Genomic DNA, 22,136 nt, shown 5'->3' on the forward strand with positions numbered 1-22,136 from the left:
ACCCATGCTTCTGTCTCCATACATGTACATGCATGGAGAAAACATCTTTGTGAGAACACATCTTTGTGAAAACATCTGCTTTGGGACACTGGGGCACATGTCTTGGAAAGGTTTATTGTTATTTTATCCAACTGGTACAATTTTGTCATGCTTTTACTCTCATTCATTTCAAAATTTGGAATTTTTATTTCTCTCATATAACCCTAGGATTTTAGTGATGACAGCAGCTTTAGTAATCAATCCAGCATTTTCATTTTGTAGTTGAGGAAATGGAGGCCCCAGAACAGTCAGGTGATCCAGCCAAGGCCACGCAAATTTTTAAGAGCAGAACTTGAAATAGAACCAATTGTCCCGATGCCTATTTCAGTGAGTTTTTGCTCTTAGGCCAAATCCCTATATGTACCTTCCTCTTACCTTGCAAGGAAGAGTTGATGGCCTGATAAGACTTCGCATGGTCATTTTGTAGCCTTAGACTTTATAAAACAAGTCAAACAGTAAGTGCACACACTATTTGGATATTTGGTTTCAAAAAACATTTTTTATTTGAGTTTTTTCTTCACTTTGAAAGTAATTCAAGGTTTGATTCAAGTATGCTAAGAAATGCTCTTTTCCAGTAGAAACAGTAAAAATACTGATCTATGAAAAAAAAGGAACAGATTGATATGTAGTGTTTTTAGTTTTTTGTCTCATTTCCTCTTCTTTTTGGAAAAAAATATGTTGAAGTGAAAGAGATTTATGAAAAATTTACTAATTTAGGCAAGATACCTGCTTAATTCCCTTAAAAGTGTTCCTAAAAGTTATCTTTCAACCTCATTTAATCTAAGTAATTGGAAGCTTGTACAGGTATCCCTTTCACAAAATGCAGTTTTATATTTAAAGATGGATTATAAATGTATTTTAAGGAAAAAGAAATAATAAAACATTAGCAGAGTCAAATAGTTGGTGAATTGATCTTTGTCAAAAGAAATAAAAAGGATTGGGGGGAAAGTAAAAACTTTGTACTTATGTGAAGTTTTATAGAAATTTAAAAAGCCAATTCTAACTTCTTGACTACTAAAAACTTGTGTTTGTGTTTTAATTGAGCATACAGTGTGCAAAATATTGAAATTTTCTTAGACTTTGCCTATGTTTTGATGAAAATACATAGTTTTAAAGAAACATATAAACATCAGGGTTTAGTCTTTTATATATTGACAATGCTACTGAATGAAAAACATTTTTAGAACAAATAATGGGTGCATTCCTCATTTAGCCATTTTACAAAACTCCAGAAAGTTATATATCAATTCTTTATAACTGGGCTATCATCAATGACCAAAGATCCTCCTGATTCACATTTTATCTAAATTTTTAGCTATGTAAATAGGCCATCTTAAGATGAGCCTTTCAGTAATTCATAGAGAGGCCTCAGGGTATCTGAACATCCATTGAAATTTTATATAAAGTTTGTGTGCAGATAGATGTAAATACACTTTTATGATATGGATAAAATGGAAATGGATATGGATATGGATAAATACACTTTTATGATATGGATATCAAAGTTGTCCATGACCTAAAAAAAGATTAAGAACCATTGAACTCTAGATGACTTCTTTGTCCCTTGTATTTTGATGATGATTATGACAATGCTTTCATCTTATATTTAATCTTCATATTTTGCATATTCACTAATTCATCTCTCCCTTTCTCTTATTCTCTCCACCCCACCCCTACCCCACAGGTCCTCCTGTAAGTATATTTGCTGCATTTGGGATCTTCTACGTTAATCAGGATCATGTATATTAAAACTATGTTAAGACATCAAAATATAATCTATATTTCAATTAGAAAAATGTTACTGACCTTTGAAGGATATCTAACATTGGGAAATTATTTTTTTAGTACACTATTTTGGATATGTTGAAGTGTAATATGTGTCAATTAAAAAAGACTTTATTTTTGATACGCTCACAAGCCAATTACTCTCTTGGGACTTTTGGACAAACTTATGAAGCTCCTGATATTAAATACTTTTCCTGGAATTCTGAGGTTTCTCTTGCAAGCAAATCCCCAAGCTATTTCGCACTTCTTTTTTCATCTGTTTAAACTTGTATCTGAAATATTTGCATTTGCCAGTCCACCAAATGTAGATGGCAACATGATCATGGAAATGATACCCCCCGGGGGCTTGGTCTGGTACTCCCTCCTTAGGCAACACTCCCTTTGAAGTCCCTTGGAGTTTGCCTGCATAAAGAACATGAGATGGAGCCCTTGGAGAGTTGCACTCTCTTTTTTCGTTCCTTGAGTAGGTCAGAGCTGCTGCATTCCAGCCTGCTTTGCACTCACAGGAACAGATTATCTTGTCAGCTTTGAGCTGGATGTGTTTTTGAGTAATAATATCCTGGATATCTGTTGTCTGACCCCAGTGTTTGCATTGTCCACTGTACATTTACGGTAGCCATGATCATTGGCCTTGAGATGCTTTCTCATCCCAAATAGCCAGTTTGCTCCAGGGTTCAAAGACTCCACATTGGCAACTTATCTAACAGGCCAGCATGGTCCAGGGAGAGGGGCTTAGCATATACTCGTTTACTTTATTCAGAGGAAGCATTGGCTTCCAAATATCTTTTGCAGTCTTCCTGCCACGTTCAAGGGTGGAACATAAATCATGTTAGAAATGACTTTGCTTCTGTAACTGACTTTCAGCTCTTGCTTAATGCTAGGCAGATGGTATGCCCCAGGTCTAGGAACTTTATTCTTTCGCTTCATATTTAAGCCTCTGTCTTTAAAGCTAGAAGCAAACCACTACTACCCAGAGGAAACTCTGGAAATTACAGCCAGAATAGAGAGTTCAAGACTTTTTTTTGTGTGTGGATGTGGATGTAAGTAAGTATTAGACATGCGAAGGTGTAGTTAAATCTTGCTTCTGCCAAATGGTGACATTTCGGGTTCTAGTATTTCTTCTTTGGTCCTTCACAAATTTAGGCAGCCATCTAGATCCTGCTTTCTTGAAACATCTATTAGTCCAGGATCTCCACTAAAGATTTAATTGTTCTTTCCTTTCTTAGTATATAAAAAGAAAATAGAACTAATGTGTTTAAGCCCCAAGTACAGGCATACCTGGAAAATATCATGGGCTTGGTTCCAGACCACTGCAATAAAGCGAATATCACAATAAAGTGAGCCAAGTGAATTTTTGGCTTCCTAGTGCATATAAAGGTTATGTTTACACTATACTGTAGTCTGTTAAGTGTGTAATAGCAGTATGTTAAAAAAATAAGGTACCTACCTGAATTAAAAATATTTTATTGCTAAAAATGCTAATCATCATCTGAAATTTCACTGAATCATAAACACTGATCACAGATCACCATAACAGTTATAATAATAATGAAAAAAATTGAAATATTGTGAGACCTACCAAAGTGTGGCACAGAGAAACAAAGTGAGCAAATGCCATTGGAAAGTGGTGCCTGTACCTTGCTCAACGCAGGATTGCTGCAAACCTTCACTTTTTTTTAAATTTATTTTTTTATTTTTAATGCATTTGTCTTTTATCTTATTTATTTACTTTTTAAATATGAGATTTATTATTAAATTGGTTTCCATACAATACCCAGTGCTCATCCCAACACCCTCCTCAATACCCATCACCCATCCTCCCCTCCCTCCCACCCCCATCAACCCTCAGTTTGTTCTCAGTTTTTAAGAGTCTCTTATCAAACCTTCACTTTGTATTTAAAAAAAAAAAAGATACCCGTGAAGCCCAAAAAAGTGAAATGTAATAATAATGAGGTATGTCTACATGTGGCAGGCAATATTCTAGGAACTTTACACACATACTTCCGTTTTGCCTCACAAAATTCCTGGTGTTACCCTTCCCATTGTTCAGTGAAGAAGACTCATAGAGGTTAATTATCAATAGTTTTACCTCTAGAGAGGGTTTACAAAGTTGGAATTCAGTTAGATGTGTCTGGTTCAAACCCTTTCCACTTACCACATTATCCCTATTCCTTATGAGTTTTGAGTGTGTTGCAACATGGATCATTGTGTAACAGTGGTAGGCCATGGGTCAAATCCTGTTTCTTTATGTAAATAACTGTGTGTAATAAAAACATGTCCAAAAAATGTAAAGTGGTTAATCCATAAAATAAGCATTCATACTGTCCCATCTCGATTGCATTTTAAAGAAGTTGTAATGTGTTTAGCAAACCGCATCAAATCTAAGAAATAAGGTATAATCATGAGTTTTTATACTGACTAAAAGATAAGTCACTCACATTTGGTAAGATGAAAAACCATCGATTGTGAAAAGGAGAAAAAAAATACGTATTGATTGTGCTATCTTTACTAATACAATGGAGTCTTATAGTACTTGGAACCCCATATCATGGGAATCCTTATGGGTGAAATATCTTATAATGGAATCCTGTTGAGGCTCTAATTTCTAATAAACCTTCATATATGATTTTCAAGAAGTATTTGCCTTATATCAAATTTTACTTCAGAGGAGATCACTCTATAAAATATTTCCATTATATATCTTGCATTTGAATAAAAATCAGTAAGCAGTGGCATTATTATGATTAAATAGGTTTACCAATAATATATTGAGATATAATATCCAATTATTAACAATTATAACTTAAAGTGACCATAGTCTTCCTAGTTTTAGCATCATTTAATTTTATGTGTATTTTCCCCTTCCATTTCTTTTCCATGAACTGAAATCTGAAAGTTTCTATAATTTTATTTTTAGAGAAATTTTATTTTCCTTTTTTGTGTTTTTAAAAAGTATATTTAGCTACCTGCACAAATAAGAAATTACAGGAAATATCAATGCTTACGCTGCCATTGTAATGGCAGTTGCCCTTGCCCCCATCCTGTAAATACAACGTAAGGCACAAAGGTAGTCTGAAAAATTCCATAGTCTTCCTTCTGGTGAGCAATTTGTGACACTGAACCTGTGTTAGAATACTTAGCACAAGGAAATTCCTCAAGCTTCCTTCTTGCCACAAGCTTCTGTGCTGCCATGGCTTCCCATGTACAGAAAGATTATGAAGTGTAACCTGGTGTTGGGGTTTGTATTTTCTTGTCATTCACTTGTGATATGTGCTCAGTTGTGCAAAAAACAGCATGGGGACACTTATGAAACAAACAAATGAAAGATTGATTGACAGTAACAGATCTCTTTTGTCACTAAGAGTCACCTTTTCATTGCCCTCCTGAAGTAATCACTCTGAAGTAAAACTAAAAAAACAAAAAAGTATAATGATAAAATTTAATTTTACAACCTTACATTTACATCTTCATTTGATATATTGGATATATCACACTAGATTAGTGTGTGGCTGAAGTGTTTTTTCTTCTGTCAGTTTCTATATCTTGCATATTGAGGTCATTTATAATTTAAAACTTGAAATACAACTTGAATTAGATCCCACATATCAATTCACTCTTTAGGAAGGTGTTCAGCTTATTACTCAGTTATCTATTTTGACAAAAAGATATTGCTACCATAGGGGTCTCCATTATAAAAGGCTGCAATGCAGCAATTTTATAATAGTATGTGTAATTTATTTTACATGAATAACAGGTACTTCTTTCTATTTTCTTTTTCATAACGGTAACATGTAATAAAACATTGCTTTAAAGGAATCCATGAAAGTGCCTTGAATGCCCAGCTTGGATATCACAAATGTGTTTCTAGAATGATTTGCCTGACTGTTGTGTTACCTGATTCCATATGCCATGAAATTGTACCGCCTACTTTGGCTTTCTTAGAAATGCAATCATGTTTCAATAAGAAGCAAAGAGTCAGATAAAAATTTACAAAGTGATTTCAGAGTTTTTAAATGTAGCAAATTTTGCACTACTTTTGACCTTTCTTAGAATCAGTGGGGGATGTGGTTTCTCTGTCCTTTTGTCCCCAGAGGAGACGCTATTCTGATATTCAAACAAGCCCTATAACTGTAGCCAGAAAAGAGTCCAGAGACCTGTTTTAACTGGCTTTGTATTTGTATCAGTCTATCAAGCCATATAATTGTGCTTGACTGACAGAGATATGATGTTATTGTTGGTAGCATAGAACCCTCTGAGGTGCGAAATACGACGCTCTTGTGTAGCCCGTTCTGTCCCATCTACCTTCAGCAATTGTCAACTCAATTTGAAGCCCAGAATCTTGTTGACAGATGAATGAAGCAGACTTAGCCAAGTTAAGCTTACAATGCTATTTCTGCCAATATGGTAGATGAATTAAGAAAAAGAAATCTCTGAGGAAATTTTAGATGAAAAACTCTGATATCTTTACTTCATACTGAAAAAACAACATGACTTTTAAGTCAATAGTAAATCTTTTCCAGATTCACTAATAATTACAATTTATGGTAACTTCCTACCTATGTGTTACTTTATAGACCAATTCTCATACCAGCCTTGGGAACTAGAGATTTATTATACCCATTTTATAGACTAAGAAGCTGAGCGTTGGGCAAGTCAAGTTATTTTGCCCTAGTGCTCACATTTAGCAGGAGGCAGAAACAAAATTTGAACCCATGTCTATCTCTAGCTCTCTGCAAAGCCCCTTTCTACCCCATATTTCTGTAAGATGTTTTTCAGGCAAGTAAGATTTAAGATTTACCACTTTCTTTGCAAATGCCTTCAGTGTTGTGCCCTTCCCTCTATCATCTATGGTTCATATTAAGCTTTTCTTAGTTATCTGTAGATCTCCTCCATGTGCTGTTTCTTTTTTTAAATTTTTTAAAAATGTTTTTATTTATTTTTGAGACAGAGAGAGACAGAGCATGAACAGGGGAGGGGCAGAGAGAGAGGGAGACACAGAATCTGAAGCAGGCTCCAGGCTCTAAGTTGTCAGCACAGAACCTGATGCAGGGCTCAAACTCACAGACTGTGAGATCATGACCTGAGCTGAAGTTGGGCACTTAACCGACTAAGCCACCCAAGCACCCTAACTCCATGTGCTCTTTCATATTGCTGGATACTCAAAACAAGCTTATAAATCATCTAATTCAAAAAAACTAAGAATAAAATAGTCTTGGGGTATTTCAGCAAATGTTTCTTTAATTTCTTCTTTGTTCCTGCTTAATTATTAAAATATTTTTGTTTCTATCTGGGCTCAAAGAATATGCTTTTGTATGTGTGGTGACTTATTTTTTCCATAATAATAAGGTATTCTTGTTGAGAGAGCAAACGATGCATCTTATAGGAAGCAGAATCACTGCAGTGATTCTGGGATGACTATATAAATTCAGATGTAGTCACCATAAGAGACCAGAGAAACAAACAAAACAAGCCTGGAGCATCAATTTGTGTCTAAAGGCTGTTTGGGGACATAGCTATAATAGAATGACCATAGGCTGTCACAGATGGGTAGTTCATTTTGAGACACTGCACACAAGTTGTGTCTTGGAATAAAAGGTAGAAAAAGAAAATATAACTATAATTCTTACATGGAATAGATTCCCCAGTGTCTTTTTATGTCTTCTGTTTTGAGTGGTTCAAGCTGCCATGTTTGAAGAGGGAACTGTACTCAGTGGTAATTTGCTTCAATTCTTCCTCTGATGTTGTTTATGTAGATTTAGTGCCAGATTAAGCAGAACCTTAGAACTCTTGAAAAGGGAAAAATAATGGGTAAAGACCCACTAATTGAGGTAAATAAGGTTGTTTAAAAGGAAGGAGGGCAGGAGGAAATAGACATACAAAAATGTTGGCAATAGTTTTTGCAACATTATTTTTTCTTGTGGTCTATTTCTAGATGCCATCTGTTTTAGAAAACTATAGCTATTGTAACAGACAAACCCTGAGATGCTAGTAGCTACCACAATACACATTTATTTCTTACACAGGATGAGGGGCAATCTTGCAGAGATCCAGTGATGGAGACTGCTGTCTTTCATATGAGTGTTCTAAAGTTACCCTGGGCATAGATACACAGCCACGAGATAAGGAAAAAGAAAGAGAGAGTGAAAGGTTAGATAGAAAGATTTTCTTCTGCCACCACCTGAGATACAGGTTTTTATGGTTTATATTGCTTTTGACCACATTCCTTGGGCAAGCGTCAACGTCTATCTTCACACATAACTGTGAGGGAGATCAAGAAATGTAGCTGTGGGCTCAGAAGAAAAGGTAAACAAATTTGGTGAACAGCTAATCTCTACTGCCCTGTCTGGAAACAATTCCTTAAGAAATAGAAAGGAAAAGAAAGAATGAAAACAAAAAAAAAAAAGAGAGAGAGAGAGAAATAGAAATAGCTAGAAATCCCCAGAGAGATGTACATGGGTATGTCACTTGGGTAATAATGTGAATTCTGTCTTATTGTAACATTTTAGAAGAGAAAAAGATTCATCAAAACTATTATCACTAGAATCCTTGAACAGAAAAAAAAAAGTAAAAAGGAAGAGTTTGGGTTTTGTTTTGTTTTGTTCTGTTTTTTAGGTTGGGGTTTGCTTTATAAGAAGAGTAGGATATTAATGCCAGGCCACAAGCTCCAGGACCCCCAGGTTGCTTTGTAACATCATTGATAAGGAGGGCTTTTTAACTTCAAGCACTTATAAGATCTTTCAGCCACATCAGACCCTGTTAAAACTTTCTCTTCTCTGTCCTGTCTCTCATGCCACTGAGTTACTTCATAACCTTGTGTCTACATAGTATTGGGTTTACAGTGACCTCCTCAACTAGAAACAATTTTGGTTATCTATTTTGTTTCATATTCCCAATTGTTTCAGGTGAAAGCTTAATGTTTAGTAATAGTATTGTGAAAAAAAAATGACTAACAGTTTTAAAGCAACTCTTACAAGGTTTGAAAAGTAAGCACATGTCATTCTTTGGTGAGAAATAGATATTAAAACCAAAGAGAGGTTAGACACCGATCCTCTCTCTTTCAAAGATACTTGGTAGATGAAATAAGAAAGAGCTAGAAGAGTGTTTCTCTTTAGATTAAAAAAATAAAAAAAAAAACAGGTAGCACAGGCAGTCAGAATTATTAAAAAGAACCTCGTGGTTTTAAAGATTTTGCTGTTGGTTGGTGATCAGACACCTGCAAACCTTTCTAATAGCCAGTCTACAAACAAATGGGGTGTCACATCACTCTTTCCTGTTTAGCTTTCTTGTGACCAAATACTTAGTCATGTTGCCAAGTTCCTAGGACTGTCTGCCTGTGCACCTGCATATATCTTCTGGGACAAATGGGGAAGTAATTATATGACCTCCCCAATTATGGATTTGTGGGCCCTGGTCAAGAAAGCCACTCTAAAATAAAGTGCTATTAGAAAGAAGTTTGGAGTCATTTTGAGTGTTAGTGTTTTGAACGAAGTCAAATGAGTAATTGAAGGGATACATTGTCATTTCATCATGACTGTGTGAGCATTCAGTAATCTTTGTGGGGCATGTGATTGCAGAGAAGGCCTCGGTGTCCCCATTCTTCCAAACTAGCTACTTAAATGCTATGATTTCCTCTTATAAAACGGTGGCTCCTCTTTCATTTCCAGTTATGTGGACACCATGAAATTGGCTTACATTTGGCCTAAGTTGGTCAAGTGACCTGTCTGATCTGAATTGGGTCCTAGACTATAATACAGAAAGAATTCCCTCTTCTAGGAACTTAGAGTCTAGTAGAAACAAAGCAAAACAAAAACATAGCAATATTATGTGAGAAGAAGTACACTTGGGTTATGTCCAGGTACAGTGGAAGAATAACAGGGCAGATAAATAACCTAGGTTTGGGTTGGGATGGGATCAGGGACACCTCTGGATCTATGGTAAGTCAAAGAGTTGTTGACATGAAAAATTTAAGTAATGCAATGTTTTCAGGGAGGCTAGCATTTTCAAAAGCTTTGAGACACAAGACAGAATGGCATTTGGGGAAGCTGCATATTAAATAGGTTGAAATGTAAAGTTCAGGGAGGAGATTAGGCAGTAAATCAAGAGAGCAGAGATTGGAATGGATGAAGCTGTGAAGGACCGTGCATGCTATGCTAAGTCATTACCCTGAGAGTATACAGAGTCTAAAGGATTTAAGAAGTGGGGAGGCATGGTCAGACAAACATTTTAGAAGATCACTCTTCCTAAAGGACAAGAGGAGGACAAAAGGGAAGCAAGAGATGACTAAATCACTGTTGCAGATATTTAGCTGAGAATACAGTAGCCTGGAGAGAAGTAGAAAATGGGATAGATTCAGGTGCTCTTACTGAGGTAGAAATGGAAGAAATTTGTGACTAGATGTAGGGATGAGGAGGAGGGAGAAGTGGGGGTGATTTTTCAGGCCTTCTCTGGGGAATAATAGTTCAGGCCACTGGAACAAGGAATAGAAAAGGCAGGGGAGGTTTGGTCTGATGAGGAGTTACAGATGCATATGGGACATCCAGATGGAAACATCCAGTAGCCAGTTGTCTATGTTGGTATTCCACTCGGGAGAGGTTTGAGCTGGAGTGAGAGCTCTAGGAATAATGAAAGTATAGCTGGTTGTTGAAGTGATTGAAGTTATCAGGCCACTCAGCTTATGAATATGACACTCTCTCCCACTCTACTTTAGAGTTTGTCATTTAAGAAATAGGTGGGGAAATCGGAGCTTTTAAAGAAGACTGAGATGGAGTGCTTAGAGAGGTGGAAGGAGAATCATGACTTACTACAGTCAAGGGAGACACAAAGGAAGAAGTCTTAAAATGAAGAAAGTGGTGAACAGTGCTAGATACTGCAAACTGGAAAATAGGATGAAGACTGAAAAGTGTCCACTGTGTTTACCAATACAGAAGGCATTGGTGCTGCTTTTCAGAGCATCTCCATGCATCACTTTTTTCCCTGACCGTGGTGTCTATACCTATCAGTCATTTTACCCAGAGGAGGTAAAATGGATGTAATACAAATCAACCACAAGTGGAAAACTCATGCATACTCAGGACAGCACATTTTTTTAAAATGTCTCTTTTGATTATTCCCACTATGGGAAATTAGGATAATGTTTAGATGGAAGATACACAGTGCCAAGTTGTAACTCACAGCTTGTGAGTACAAAGGAAGGTCTCTCATTTAGTTTTTCCCTCCATCTCTCCCTCCCTTCTTTTGTTCTGTATATTATTTTAAAAATATAGCCTCTGTCTCAGACAGCTTTTAATCTGATTCAAGAAAATAGTCTTCACCTATGTTTACTATTTATCAACCACACAAGTCATGTTATACTTAAATGCCAAATGAATGAGCCAGATAGTCAGAGCACTAGTTCAGAATGAGGAAGCCTCATTAAGCATATGAATGGCTAGAAAACTTGGAACTTGAGCTGAGACTTGAAAGATGGAAGATAATTGGATCGGTGAAGAGGGAGAGAGTGGCCTGAGAGGTGGTAATGAGCCATTGGAGAGGTCAAGGTATCTGGAGTAGGTGGCTCCTGATAGAAGTAATAGAGGTTATTCTGGGAGGATTGGTCAGGATTACACATGGAGAGCCTTGAATGCCAGACTTAGCAGTATGAACTTTAAATTTTAATAGAAAAAGCTATGGGCGGGGTGCCTGGGTGGCTCAGTCGGTTAAGCGTCTGGCTCTTGATTTCGGTTCAGAGCATGATCTCATGGTTGTGACAATGAGCCCCAAGTCAGGCTCCATGCTGGGTATGGAGCCTTAAGATTCTCTCTCTCCCCCTCTCCCTCTGTCCCTCCTCTACTAGCTCACTCTTCCCCATACCCCCACACCCCCCCAAGAAAGAAAGAAAGAAAGAAAGAAAGAAAGAAAGAAAGAAAGAAAAGAAAGAAAGAGAGAAAGGGAGGAAGGAAGGAATGAAAGAAGGAAGGAAGGAAAGAAGGAAGGAAGGAAGGAAGGAAGGGAGAAAGAAAAAGCTATGCGAAGTTGGTAAGCAATAAATTTAGAGTGATTGGTTTCAGAGTAACTTGCAGGGTAGCTCCTGGAGGAAACATGAAGAAAATCTAGGCTAGTCTAAAAGCATACATAGGATGGGCTTCATCTGAGAAAAGTTACCAAGGAAGAGTAATAGGATTTATAGAATGAATATGAAGAGTGAACCGGAGAAGAGTGAAGGATGATTCTACAGTGGAGATAGAATAGGACACTGCAGGAACAGCTGTTCCAAAAAAGGAGCCTTTTATAAAAGGGGGAAAAGATGTCAATGTTGAGTATTTTGAGTCTGAGTTATTGGTAAGATATCTAAATGGAGATAGTTATGATCTTAGAAAACTCTTCTCATTGTGACCAAAAATGATCATTCACTTGGGGCTATATCCTCTCTGCCTTGCGTTGCTGGCATGGATGGAGTGCAGGTGCTTCTGCAAAACGGCAAACAAGACAAAGGCTGAAAGGAATCCATTGGGTTCTCCAATCAAAATGGCTTTAGTGATTGTATCAGTCAGGGTTCCGCTGAGAAACAGAACCAATAGAATGTCTATCAGAGAGAGGTTTATTTTAAGGAGTTGGCCACACAATTGTGGGAGCTGGTAAGTATTAAACCTGTAAGGCAGGACAGCAGACTGGAATCTGAGACAGGGTTTCTATGTTACAGTCTTGAGGCAAAATTACTTCTCTTTTGGAAATCCCAGGTTTTTTTTAAATTTTATTATTTATATTTGAGAAAGAGCATTTGCAGGGGAGGGGCAGAAAGAGAGGGAGAATCTCAAGGAGGCTCCACACTGTTAGCACAGAGCCCAATGTGGGGCTCAATCTCATGAAACTGTGAGATCATGACATGAGCCGAAATCAAATTTGGACACTTAATGACTGAGCCACCCAGGTGCCCCAGGAAACTCCAGTTTTGCTCTTAAGGCCCTCAGCTGATTGGACAAAGCCCATCCAAATCATCAAGGGCAACCTGCTTTACTTAAAGTCAATTGATTATAAGTGTAAATGTCAATATATCTATAAAATAACTTCCTAGCAACATCTAGACTAGTGTTTGACCAAACAACCAGGCACCATAGCCTAGTTACACTGACACAAAATTAATCATCATAGTGATGTTTTCAAATAAGCACTTCTTAAAGCCATACTTCTTCAGATCCCTGATGAATATGGACAAGAATAGACACTTTTCCTTTATTTCTGTTTTCTTCCTTCTCTGTAAATCTTTCTTCCTTCCTTTTTTTTGTCCCTTCACTTGATTCAGCTTTCATATTCCATTTATATAGCCTTATAACTTTGCCTATGATGTGTAAATATACATATTGTACATCCTTCACTTGCAAGCATTCTTGGCTGATTATTATGCAATACATTCAGTTGGAAGTTGGTGATCAAAAGCCCTTTTGTATGGATCATTTGATGCCACAACGCTGTGAAGTAGGCGGGACTGCTAGTATTACTGTGTTTTCCTCATCAGCTCTAAGAGGGGCTCAGGGAAAGGGAGTGACACACTTGTGACACATGGTTCATAAGTGGCATGTGGGCAGCACTAAGCTTTGGTATGTTTGCATTTGATCTTCCTGTAGCAAATAAACACAGATCCACAAACTTTTTAGAGAAAGACAGCAAGACAATATCTCTGACCTGACACATTGGAGAATGAAAGATTCCTGGAAAACTGGCATTTGGGGCCTATGTAAAAGAAAGAGAGTTTGGTAAGAGCATTTCTGCTGCCCAGAGCCTATCCAGATTGAGGGAAAGGACAAAAATGGAGCAGCAGGGGCTGGCCGGGGACTGAGGTGAATCATAAGGCCTGAGGGCTGCCTCCTGGGCTACAGATCAAACCAGAGAGGCAAAGGGCTTACCTTTCCTAATCACTGCCCCACTGTGCTCTCTTAGCTTTTGACCCGTCACATCTTCCAGTGTCCTGTGGAAGATCAGAGACAGGAACACTAGGGCATCTATACAAAGTGGCTGAATCACCACTTCCTTTTCTTAATAAACAAATGAAATCCATATTTGTGTAACTAACCCACAGAAAAAGAAGGAGAATGTTTGGCAGGCACAGTAGAAACCCAATCTGGAAACTACAAATTTAAAAAACAATTATTTTAAATTTCATATCACAAACTTCCTTTTGGAGGCTTCCGTTAACTACATCTATGTTAGGATATTCTTCTGGGAGTAGAAATATAAGCACTCCAGAGCTTTGTGCTGCCCAGAGCTTTGGATTTTATAGGACACATGAAAGCATACTTTAGTCCTGTACTGCAGACATGGTCTTTTGTTCTGATATATAATTTCATTCAACAGTAGTAGACACATGTACTTTGTCTCTTGATTTGCAGTTTTGGGAACAATTTCAACTTGCTCCCTTCCAGAGCACATTATTAACAACCAATTGGCATACAGTTTCAGGCTTTTTCACAGGTGAGAGTGAAAATGGAAAGAGTGGATTACAGAGTTCTCTGCAGGCACCCTGAATAATTTATCGCCCTTCCGTTGTAATGGCTTAGTGTATATATCTTTCACCATATGTAGCCTTCCATTTAGATGTCCAATCAATGGTAAAGAATAAGAACGGGTTTTTAAAAACCATCCCTTGGAGTGGAACTAATCAGCTTGTGGTTTCCTTTCAGGTAGTCTGACCATTCTCCAATATGCCCTGTATATCCTCAGATAGGAAATGACCTAAATTTCTACTTCCAGTTGTGTGGATTATTTATCCTGAAACCCCCCCCTCCATTTCCACCCAACCCTCTACTTTGCATATTAAAGTTAAGCCCCTAACCATTGAATTCTCCTGTCTGACTGCAAAGTGGATCTGGCATGGCCATTACATACAAACCCTTACTTTGTACATTATATGGCATGAGTTGAAAAGAAACTATTTTTGAATTCTTATATTGTTTACCAGTTTGAAAGTTGTGTGAAAGATGAGGATTTATTCCTTTGCCCCACCAGATCCCCTGGGTTTTATTTGTTTAAAATGTTATTTTCCCATAGGCATTAACTCTCCTGTTTAGAGAGAGGAAAAAAATCCTTATTTTATCTTTAGTTTCATGATGTTAATAGCCTTTAGGAAGAGAGACTTTGCAAAACGTAAACTGATAGCAATTTCAGATCACTGGAACATTTTGAATGAAATGAGAGATTGCTTGACCTTGTATCAGATATCATAATTTGGAAGAATCTCACTACAGAAATTGTACATTCTCTGTAATGTGAAGTTTCTGATGTGCATTTATTTAATCAAAACCACAAGGGAAATGAATTTGGATTGAGAAAGTTCCTCCTGTTTGTCATTGTGAGGGGAAGCTTTTGTTTTGTCATTAAGGAGTAGGCGATTTCTTTCATTTCTAGAACTTCCAATACTTTCTGGAAACTCTAGTAACTAAACCACCTTGATCATCATTTAGACTTGTGTTCAGTTAAAAATAGATTAAATAAGAAAGCTTTCATTCATTGTAAATTATTACTGGAAATTGACCTGTCTTATCTTTCTGTGGAAGCAGGAACTTGGTCTATTACCCTAAGGACAGTGACTGCCAAGATGTAACCTACTTTTAATACTTTAAGTGATTTATAATACCCTTATTATATTGTCAGTAAATTAGACTCCATGAACAACATAAGGATTCCTTTTAGGAAGAGTTATGATGATAGTCGAAGTGGTCAGTTCATATTAGAATGTTTCTTTTGGGGGACTGGAGGTCAGCATCATTTTAAGTGTGAAATGTTTCCTTGCTACATCTCGCTTTTGCTTGTAAGCTGCAGCAGGTGGCTTACTGCTAAAATCAACATGATAAATCTCTTAGAAATGACATCTCTTTTGTTACATATTTGTTCTCACCTTGTCTCATTCTGTGCTGGCTAGCCTTTTAAATGCCTTAGGATACCAAGGATGGTATCTAAATAGATTCCTAAGTTATAAGTATTCAAACTTCTTACTTTTAATTTTTTAACGTGTGTTTAGTTTTGAGAGAGAGAGAGAGAAAAAAAAAGAGGTGGGGGGGGGGGAGGAAGAGGCAGAGAGAGAGGGAGACACAGAATCTGAAGCAGGCTCCGGGCTCTGAGCTGTCAGCACAGAGCCTGATGTGGGGCTAGAACCCATGAACCATGAGATCATGACCTGAGCTGAAGTTGGACGCTTAACCAACTGAGCCACCCAAGTCCCCAAACTTCTTACTTTTAAACTATAACCAAAATTAGCTAAATGTTGTTAAGCATTTTCCATTAAAGCCATCATATGAATCCCAGAAATATGAATATGTGTACTTATATAAAACTGGCTCCTTGTCTAACATCCAAATATATATGTAATGGAACACTAAATCCCCATAGTAGAGTATTAAGTTCTAATATTTGATATTTATGGGCTTTTAATTTCTTTCTAACAAATTTAAAAATGATGCATCTGTAGCAATTGACCAAGGTATGGATTCTTCAGTCAGAATGCCTTGTAGTTCAGACTTTTCTGCTAAGTAGAAAAAAAAAATTTAGAAGAAGGATCTTTTCCTGAGATTTTTATCTTCAAACCCTGGAAAGTTTCAGAGTGCATAAAATACAAAAAAATAGAATTTTATTATTTTTTTTTAAATTTTTTTTTCAACGTTTATTTATTTTTGGGACAGAGAGAGACAGAGCATGAATGGGGGAGGGGCAGAGAGAGAGGGAGACACAGAATCGGAAACAGGCTCCAGGCTCTGAGCCATCAGCCCAGAGCCCAACGCGGGGCTCGAACTCACAGACCGCGAGATCGTGACCTGGCTGAAGTCGGACGCTTAACCGACTGCGCCACCCAGGCGCCCCCAAAAAATAGAATTTTAACTGATGAGAACCTCAAGATTAAATCCAGGTTTTCTTTTCATTCTTTAAATCAGAGAACTAAAAGTGGAGCCCAAGCAGGTATTTGAAGGAAGACATTGTCTCACTGACACAGAACTATCCTGCAGTGATGAAAATGGATGAATGAATAAGGGTATATAGTATATTCTCTCTAAATAATTCATTTTAAGGGAATATCTTCTAAAACGCACCATATTTTAATAAGTTCAATTCATCAAAGTCCTCATATAACATCTATTACAAAGATTTATCTCTTGCTGAATGCTAGCCAAATAATTTTCCAGAAATGACATTTTTCACAGTTTATTGTGTTCCCATTATCATGGCACAAGCTACATCAAGTGTATTTCTTGTGCAGCGCTTAACATGACTTAGCGCTGTTTCTACACGTGGATGTTTCAGTTTCTGAAGAGAAAGATTTTTAGGTAATAATGTCTTTCAGGTTTTAATCAGCCATAAAGTCGTATAATTTTTTTTAAATGCCTGCATGGTTAAGAAATAGAATAACACCATGAAGGAAATTTATTTCCTACTTTTAATTAGTATTACTCTTTAATTACTTGGGTTAAACCTATGTTTTACCCTTATTTAAATGAAAATAGGTTAAGAGAAAGTTTGAGAATTTATTTATTATCGAATGGAGTTAAAATATTTGAACGACTTGGCATTACTTACAAACTTTGATTGCTTTTATGGATTTAAATCTTTTTGAGACATGGTGAGTATTGGTGTAAGTTAAAGAATGGAAATCTATTATGGAATGTCATTAAGATTGAATGATACATATTTTTGATGTAAAAGATATTGTTGCAAAACAAATTCATTTGTTTTCTACAGAGATTAGAAGAAAACATGATTCTGCATTACTATTGAATGGGTTTACTATTTCTCACCATTCTTTTTCCCTCCTATGGTCTCTTCATGAAAGGGAGATGTTGAAAGAAGAATTTAGAGACCTGGGAAATTTCTACACCAGGAAATAGGCAGGCTAAACTCTATTCTGTAGGATCAGAAAGTGAAGAGGTTTCAAATGTACTGTTTTCTTCAAAAATTTGGAAATCAGTGTGGTTTGGTTGAATTTCTTGACTTCTCTCTTCTGATTGGGATGCCTCTTGCTATTCCTGCCTGCAGTCTCAACATGACTGTACAAGTAAGAGGACCAGATCCCACTGTACTACAGATTGTTCACGTGGGAATATGCACAGGAGCCAAAGGAACCTGGAACTACACTACACCTGCCCTCTGACATTGGTGGAAAAATCCTCCCTCTGCTTAATGGCAGAACCAGGTCCCTTGACTTCCTTTGTGAATAAGGACAATGCTACGTAACTCTGATGTCCTAGTTTATGCTTCGTACACCTATACATTATGTGTGTGTGTGCGTGTGTGCGTGTGTTGAACCGAACTGAAACTTCTCCCTGAACTCTGCTTTCAATGAGAAAAAAATAAATGGCTGAGGTTTGCAGTTTGTCAAAAGCTTTGAAAAGATTGCTTTAGCAGACTTTATTTCTGGAGGCTTGTACTGCCTTTCCACTCCTTTAGGAGGGACCTGATGGGATAGCCTAATTTACTTCATCCATGCCAATTATTAATACAAATGTCTACCTTGGCCTACTTCCTTTCATTTATACAATTTCAGGGATGGCCGGTCAGCCATGCTCCAGGCAGAACATAGAACCATTCATGCACAGGAGCTTGTGCTTTATTCTCTCCCCAGTAGGCTCCGAGCATGCTGTGGCTATAGCCCATGGAGCTCTATCTTTTATCCCTTGGCAGTTATTTAGAATCATTGAGAAAGAACCTGCCGAGCCTCATCAATAGAGGTAATTTAGCCAGTGGCTCTAAAAATGCTAAGTTACATTCCCTGTCTCAACTGAGAACATTTATATTACAGAAGAAATGAAGTGTATTCAATATACTCTTGAAGAGTGCATTACAGTATCTAATTCAGTCTCAGCATCACTAACTGTACAGCCATATAATGTTAAAGTAAATTAAGGTGGTTTATCTTTCAATATAATCAATTTTATTACAGTGACAAGAGAAGACTGTAATAGTTTTCACAATTTGAGCCTTTGTCAAAAGGCCTTCCAGTTTGTGTGGGAAGAAAAAGCCCAATAAAGGATGGGAATCTGGAGATGTATTCACATCTCTGTTGTTTGTGACTGTGGGTTCCCTCTTGAAAAGCCCATGCCTTATCTTTTCCTTGGTTTTCTAACACCACCATAGTGCCTAGAATTTAGTAGGTTGATAGAATAAAAATTTGTATAAGGATGAGTTTTTTTTAAACCAAATGTTTATTGTTTACCTTCTACTGTTTAAGATGCAGTATAGCATAAAAATTTAAAAGCATAGGCTCTGGAATCTGACAGAAGTCCTGGGGCACCTGGGTGGCTCAGTCGGTTAAGCATCTGACTCTTGATTTTGGTTCAGGTCATGATCTCACGGTTGTGGGATCAAGCCCCACGTCAAGCTCCACAATCAGCATGGAACCTGCTTGGGATTCTCTCTCTCTCTCTCTCTCTCTCTCTCTCTCTCTCTTTCTCTCCCTCTGCTCCTCCTCCCCCCAAAAAATTTAACAAACAAAAAAATGCTTTGGTTAGTCTATCCTGCTGGGAGTGCCTGAGTGCCGTATTTCTTTCTCCGGCATTTCAGCAACACTTTGTTTGCATGGCCACTGTAACCCTTAAAGTTCTGTGACTTGGTTGGTAAAGTTTATTTGTCCTTGTTACAGAAAATGTAGGAAATGGGTGATTCATATAAATTCTATAGTAGTTTGTCACAAACAATGTCTAAAGACACTAAGAATTATAAGAAAACCTTGAGTACTTTAGGCAAATGTTTTGCATCATTACTCTATACTTCAATCATTTTTGAGTCCTTTTTGAATAAATATAGATAACATCTTTATTATTGTTATACTTTGTTTTTGAGACTATATTTCTACAATTAAGTCTAAAGAGATAGAAAGGTGAAATAACTCAAATAAAAGCATGTTTAAAGAAACTGTTGAAACAGTGCTGGTAAAAACTAACCACAGGTCAACACATCATACATTCTACTAATTTATAAAAGCATTGGTACAATTGAACTTATTAAATATAGTTCAGTGGTTATGTCAAAGAAGTAATGCAGGAAGAGCAAAAATTATATCTGACGGAAGAATGGAAACCATTACCCACACACCCTCCCCCATATCCTCACTTTCCTCCTTAATAAGTTAGATGTCGTCATGTGTCATTTTAATCACACTCTTGCATACACCTCTAAAAGCCCTTCTCCCTCTCTCTCTGGCTTGGCCTAGGGAAACCCAAGCCTCGTAAAATACAACTCACTCTCCACTCTGCACCTGCATCCACCTCACTGAATGAGGGAGGACAAAAACCACCCAGTTAACTGGTTTCATTTTAAATTCACACTACTAATCTCACGAGGATGCATGGTGCTGCCCAGGTCCCTGATCTATGTTCATCATCCAGTCACTGTCTTTGTCTCATAGCTATTTCAAACTTTTTTTTTCTTGCTCCTGAATCCTCCAGCTTCTTCTTACTTAACTTTGTTGGTAACCTTACTTCTTATTTCCCTGAGAAAATAGAAGCAATCAGAATATAACTTGTATACACTCCCACCACCAGATCTGATAATTTGTTCGCATCTGCACCATCCTTTCCTCCTGTTACAAGGGATCAACTGTCCCTTCACTTGTGCAGTTGAGCTAATCCCTCTGCCTTCTTCAAGGCATTGTTCTTGGAATTACCTCCCTCCTATATCAGTGATTTTTCCTCCTTACTGGATAATTCTGTTGGCATAAAATGAAGCCATACCTTCCATCTTTTCTTTTTTAATTTTTAAAATTTTATTTATTCATTTTGAGAGAGAGAGAGAGAGACAGAGAAAGAATCCCAAGCAGGCTTTGCCTGGTCAGCGGGGAGCCTAATGTGGGGCTCAAACTCACAAACTGTGAGAGTTTGACCTGAACCGAAATCAAGAGTCAGGTGCTTAACCACCTGAGCCACCCAGGTGCCCCTAAGCCTTATCTTACATCTTAAACAACAACTTCTTTGACCTCAGACCTTTCCCCAGACACTCTTGCATTTGTTAACTCCCTCTGCCTTTCACAGCAAAACTCATAGAAAGAGTTGTTCACAGTTACCAAATCTGTTTTCTCATTCTCTATTGAATCTAACCAGGCACTCATCTCTACCACTCTGCTGGAAACATTTTTGTCAGGATCACTGATTACCTTCACCATGACAAATTTAGTAGTCAGGGTTCAGTGTGAATTTCACTGGACTGTATTCAACAGAGTTGATTGCTCTCTTCTTCTTGAAGCACCTTCCCTGCCTATCCCCTTGCTTGATATAACTTCTCAAGGCACTTCTCCTACCTCACTGGCCTCTTCTCATTCTTGCTAGTTCTTTCTCTTCTTCATAGCCAGTACCTGTTGGAATGCTCAAAGGCTCATTTTGGGGGGGGCTGTTTTCCTTCCTTATTTATATTTACTCAGTAGGTGATCTCATATAATTTTATCTGTATCTCCAAAGCTCTCAGATTTATATCTCTACCCAGACTTCCCCTATGAACTCTGGTCTCATGTATCCAACTTTCTACTCAACATCTCTACATGGGTGTTTCACAGACACCTGAGACTTCACATGTCTAAAACCAGTTCGTCCGCCTCTACTCTTCAAAGGTGCTCCTCTCACAGTCTTCAAGACCTCATCAGGAAATGGCACCTCTACTCCTTTGGGTGCCCCAGTCAAACCCTGGAGTCATTTCTGATTCCTCTTTTTTCTCACACACTCCTCTACTCATCTCTCTGCAAATCTGGCACCGCTTTCTTCATAATATATGCTAAACCTGACCACTTCTTACCTCCTTCACCACTAACTACCCTCTGGCCCATCCCATCATTTGTCTTGCACTTGGATCATTACAAAAGCCTCCTAGCTTCTCTTTGTGTTGACACCTTTGCCCTCTTATAGCCCTTTTCCCACAATGAACATGATCCTTTTCAAATATAATTCACATTATATGATTTCTTTGTGCAAAACCTCTCCCTGCAGTTTTCTAGCTCATTTCGGTTAAAAGCCAACTTCTTATCATGACTTATAAAATTGGATGCAATCTGTCCCTTCCACCTCTATGACTTCACTCCTTACCCCTTTTCCATTTTTCCCTCTAGTGCAGGTGCACTGTCAGTTACACTTTATTTCCACCTTACAGGCCCTCCACTTGCTGTTCCTTCCCCCTCCCCCGCCTTTCCTCTGTTTGGACAGTCCTTCTGTGACCACCATATAAAATGGCACCCTCCCACTGAATCGCTCTCTTAGCCTCCTTATCCTCATATATTTTTCTTCTTTGCTGTTATCACCACCTGCCACATTATTTATAAACGTTCTCTTACAATCTATCTCCCCCAATAAGAATGATAGTAGGGACTTTGTTTT

The 22,136-nt window shown here is 37.6% G+C and overlaps 1 protein-coding gene across 1 annotated transcript in view; it reads left to right on the forward strand.

Annotated features, from left to right (window-relative positions):
* COL25A1 (collagen type XXV alpha 1 chain) overlaps window positions 1-22,136 on the forward strand; it is a 471,130-nt gene that overhangs the window by 250,798 nt on the left and 198,196 nt on the right. Inside the window, exon 4 of the mRNA XM_047856433.1 lies at window positions 1,724-1,731. Coding sequence (XP_047712389.1) covers window positions 1,724-1,731 — 8 coding nt within the window. The remainder of the gene's footprint in view (window positions 1-1,723; window positions 1,732-22,136) is intronic.

Source organism: Prionailurus viverrinus, chromosome B1 (assembly GCF_022837055.1).
Source record: "Prionailurus viverrinus isolate Anna chromosome B1, UM_Priviv_1.0, whole genome shotgun sequence".
Taxonomy (NCBI): domain Eukaryota; kingdom Metazoa; phylum Chordata; class Mammalia; order Carnivora; family Felidae; genus Prionailurus; species Prionailurus viverrinus.